The 4424-nt window shown below is 55.6% G+C and overlaps 1 protein-coding gene across 1 annotated transcript; it reads right to left on the reverse strand.

Annotated features, from left to right (window-relative positions):
• Positions 1-1270: 1270 nt before the first annotated feature.
• Positions 1271-3992, reverse strand: Amer2 (APC membrane recruitment protein 2). Its single transcript, XM_042685502.1, has 3 exons — positions 3943-3992; positions 2496-3565; positions 1271-2321 (listed from the first exon to the last, which is right to left on the reverse strand). The coding sequence occupies exons 1-3, from the start codon at positions 3990-3992 to the stop codon at positions 1432-1434; spliced, it is 2010 nt and encodes a 669-aa protein (XP_042541436.1). The 3' UTR covers positions 1271-1431.
• Positions 3993-4424: the final 432 nt, after the last annotated feature.

Raw genomic sequence — 4424 nt, forward strand, 5'->3', positions numbered from 1 at the left:
TAAAACAAAAGTCAAATGACATTAAAAAGAATATTTTTCTATTGTTTTTCATCCTGTGGTCCTTATTCTGGCTCTCCCAACAGTGCATTTTGAATAGTTGAATTCAAAATTTTACAAACAAAATGTAAAAACCAATCTCTGCCAACCAATGTTTAGGGTTTGGGGGTTGGGGACAAACAGACTCTTAACTAAGACAAAGCCAAACCATTTCTCTAGGTCAGAAATATATACAACATGTATATATTTTCTTGCTTTTTTGAGAACCAGATGATCCTATCAACCCAAACCAGCAGTGCTCCAGGTTCTATTACATAAAAGGACTTCCATGGTTTGTGGGGAGTCGTCATAATGTAGCTATATGACCACATTTAAATTTTAGGTTATCGACAAGAGTATAAAAACCTTAACAGTGGGAGAAACTGTAAAATAGGTATTATCCACACACAAGAAAGTGGCAGCTTAGAAAGGTGAAAAAAATACCGTACCTAATGGCATTTAGTTGAAATCTTTTCCCTGATTTTGATTTTTTTTTTTATTGAGGGAGGGTCCATAGGGAGGGGCAGTTAGGGAGCGTTCTGAAAACAAAACACAGAAATCTACTCTGGGAACCTTTTATTTCTCCCCCAAATTATCTAAACCAACCAAACCAAAAGCTTGCCTTTATTTTCCTTGTAGTAGATCTTTACCTATTTGCATATCTAACCATTGGAAGTAGCAAAGTTTTCTGCCAATCAATAATTCCCTCTTCTTTTGGGGTAGGTACTACCTGGCTTTTTCTGCTTTCCAAATGTTTGTCACACAGTGATACAGCAAAGAGTCCTTTTTTGTGGTTGTTGTTTTTGTTTTTCCTGGAAAGAGAGGGAGGGAGGGAGGGAGGGAGAAAGGGAGGCAGGGAGAAATGGAGAGAGAGAAGAAAGGGAGGAAAGCAAGAGAGAGGGAGGGAGGGAGGGAAGGAGGGAAGGACTAATCCTCTGGTCTGCAATGATTCCTCCCTCTGGCTCTAGCACTCATATTCTGGCATGACTTTTACTTAGATTTGGTTGCCTTAGTTTTTGTATTTTGTTGTTGTTGTTGTTTTGTTTTTTGCTTTTTTTAAACAAGGGAAAGTAAAGGTGACTTCTGAGTGTTCCGCCATGTTGAAGGGGGAGGGGGAGGAAGGAAAGCAAAAGGTTTTTAAAAAGGAGGGAGCGGGGTGGGGAAAGTGCTTGAAAAGATTTCCCAGGGACTTATCTTGGATGGAGGATCCCTCTTTCCAACGTTATCTCCCGCCCCTGTTTCCAGCCTGCCAAAGACCACCAGGGTCCCAGGCTGGGAAACAAGAGTAGTCCTATCTGAATTTCTTTAGAGAAAGCAAAGCATCCTTCCGTAGTTTCCAGGGACGAATTGCACACTCTCTGACACGTGGACCCTTTCATCTCCATCTCGGAGCTCTCACAACTTTTTGGCACTGTCATGGCACGCAGCTGCCCGCACGGTGGTCCCAGCTAAGCCGCGGTTGCTCACCCTCCGGACCAGCACTTTAGAGACTGGGATTTTCGTTCTGGGCAGGTCGCTCCTGGATGGTGGTTGGGGTCCAACAGGCTGGCTGGCTGGGAGGTTGGTGAGATGTTTGACGCTAATGGGGATCTTGGAGTCTTTCAGCAAACTGCCCGGTGTTCGCAATGGACAGGTGATGGTGCCCGGCACCACAGGCTTTAACCGGGACAAACAGGTGCTCTCCTCGCTGGCAGGAGGGGCGGCGGGGCTACCGTTGGGCTCCGTGTAGAGGTCGTACAGGGCGTCCCCGCTGTCACTGTCCCGGGGCACACGCGCCTTTTTGCTGCTGTTCACTCGGTCTTCCTCTGGACCAGGAGTGGTGGAGTCACAGTAGCCCTCATCACTGTTGGGGACCCCTTCTTGCGGCTCCTTCTCGGGGTGCCTGGGGTCCTCCTTGGCCTGGGGATCCACGGGAATCCGGTTGAGTCTCCTGCGCTTGACGGAGGACGCGTCCTTGGCGGCTTCCGCACGCCTGGCATCTTTGGCTGTCTCTGGCACGATCGCCTTGGCTTCCTGGGTCATGGCTCCCTTCGCCACTCTGTCGTGGGGCCTGGCTTCTGGTGGGTCCTCCGTCTGGGAAAGCATGTCCCAGAATTCCTGCAGGTAAGTGTCACCCGCCCCGTCGGGGCTGGCCATCTCTTCTCCTCCTCCTTGGTAAGCAATCACGGTGGGGTTCTTTTTAGAGAGCAGGGCGGCGGCGGCGGCGTGGTGGCCTGACCCCGGCATGTGCTTGTCACAGCTGGAATCGGCCTCTTCTTCTTGATCTGCAATAATATCTCCACAGCCTGTAAGAGAGTCAAAGCTTTTCAGTGAAGTCACGTCAGAAAACATCAAACAAATACGATCGGCCGATGGGTCAGAGGGTGGGTCAACAGAGTAAGACAGGTCAGGGATGGCAGATGCCCGGCCACTGCCACACTCCGAGTCGACAGGGGGGACAGGCTTTATCAGAACATCACCTGTGCTGGGAGCCTCCTGAGCCGAGCCGACCTCATCCGCTCCGGGATCGGGGGGTGTCCAGGACTTCTCGGTGCGCGGGTGATGAGGATGGGGGTACCCCGTGGAGTCCTCCGCCCGGGGGTGCGTGTCGTGCGGACCCCGGGGGCTCTGGGCCTCACGGCCCAGGCCGCGATCGGTGCTGGTGACGGTGGGGGTGGGCACCTCCTCTCCCCCTCCGCGCTCACCTGAGGGGTCTGGCGGGGTCTCCCGGCCGGTGGGGCTCTCGGGCTGGCCGGAGGCCCGGGGCGTTTCTTCCTTGACGCACTCCAGGCTGGCGGTGAGCGAGCCGGGGAGGAGGAGGCCGCCGGGGCTCGGGGCGCACGCCGCGGCCGCCGCCTCCTTCTCTCCATCCTTGCCGCCGCCGCCGCCGCGCTTGTCCCTCTTGTGCCAACGCATACTGCTAAAAATCCCTCGCAGCCCCTTCTTTTGTTTGCCCGCAGCCTTGCCCGCGTCCGAGGGCTCGCCTCCCCGGCCGCTGTCCGGCCTGCCGCCGCCGTTCTTTTTCAAAAGGGAAAAGAAGCTGTGCGACTTGGCCACGGCGCTGTGGTGGTTGGCCGGGGAGCTCCCGCCGCGCCCCTCGGGGGCTTTGGGGGCCCCCAGGCTGGCCCGGCCCCGGCCCGCCGCCCCATCCTCGCGGGCCGCCTCCTCCTCCTTCCGGCCGCTCTCCAGCACCGACACCGCCTCGGCTAAGCCGTCGTGCGTCCGGCTCTTCACCATCCCCGCCGGGCCCGAGCTTTTCCCATCCCCTTTGTGTTTGACCCCAAAAATGCTAGGCAGGGTGCTCCCCGTCTTCCTCTTCTTGAATAATTTGAAAGCTGCTTTGTTGATCTTCCCCGAGGGCTGCTCCGGAGCTGGCGTTTCCGAGGTACAATCGCAAGGTAAGTCCATGTCTGCCACCGTGAGACGACCCCGATCCCACCCCCGGCTTCCTCCGCCGCCGCCGCCGCTTTCTGCAGACCCCCGTGGACGCGCGCGCTCACTGTCAGCCGCCGCCGCCGCCGCCGCCGCCGCCGCCGCCGCTCCCGCCCGTCTCCATGGCAACCGAGGGATTGGGGAGGAGGGGGGGGGGGGAGGCGGATAAGCAGCTTTCGTCAGCCCTGGGCTCCAGCCAGGCCACTGTCATCCGGATTCTAAATCAACCTGAGCCTCCCTGGCTGCTGCTGCTGCTGCTGCTGCTGCTGCTGCAAGAAAACACACAGCAAAGACCAGCTCCCTCTCCACGCCTTCCTGCAAAGGGGCTTATATAATACCCTAACCCTCCCGGCCCAGCCCAGCCCAGCCCAGCCCAGCTCACTTGGCTTTGACTCTACCTAGCAGGTGGGTGATGAGAGCCGACGACACAGCCTCTCCAGCTGACTGAAGACACTGAAATCGTAATTATGGCATTCAGAGTCCATCTACACGCACCCCAGGTCCTCTGACTCCTCCTCTAGATCGGCTCTTCCTGGGAGCCTCATCATGGATCTCTCTCTCTCTCTCTCTCTCTCTCTCTCTCTCTCTCTCTCTCTCTCTCTCTCCCTCCTTCCCTCTCTCTCTCCCTCCTTCCCTCCCTCCCTCCCTCTCTCTTTCCTTCCTTCCCTCCCTCCCTCCCTCCCTCCCTCTCTCTCTCTCTCACAAACACACACACACCACCACCACCACCACCACCACCACCACCACCACCAACAACAACAACAACAAAGCAAGTTAGGTAGCTCAATGCCCCCCCCCCAAAAAAAAAAACACGTAAATATTCCTGAGCTGGGGTCAGTGGTTCACTTGACATCTGAAGATTGAGGTTGAAAGCTAGCTTGGGGGGGGGGGGGGGAAGTCCACAAGACTCTTATCTCTAACTAGCAAAGTCATGGAAATGAATACATGGTTCAAGTGGTAGAGTGCCAGGCTTGAGT

Source organism: Dipodomys spectabilis, unplaced genomic scaffold, assembly GCF_019054845.1.
Source record: "Dipodomys spectabilis isolate Male_0828 unplaced genomic scaffold, ASM1905484v1 ptg000095l, whole genome shotgun sequence".
In the NCBI taxonomy this organism is placed as follows: Eukaryota; Metazoa; Chordata; class Mammalia; order Rodentia; family Heteromyidae; genus Dipodomys; species Dipodomys spectabilis.

Excerpts from the sequence above, each read along its gene's own strand:
- Amer2 (XM_042685502.1), bottom strand. The coding sequence starts at position 3,992 with ATGAGGCTCCCAGGAAGAGCCGATCTAGAGGAGGAGTCAGAGGACCTG. Across the intron at positions 3,566-3,942 it reads GAGGAGTCAGAGGACCTGGG|ACGGGCGGGAGCGGCGGCGG; the intron begins GTGCGTGTAGAT and ends GTTGCCATGGAG. Across the intron at positions 2,322-2,495 it reads TCAGGAGGCTCCCAGCACAG|GCTGTGGAGATATTATTGCA; the intron begins GTGATGTTCTGA and ends ACTCTCTTACAG.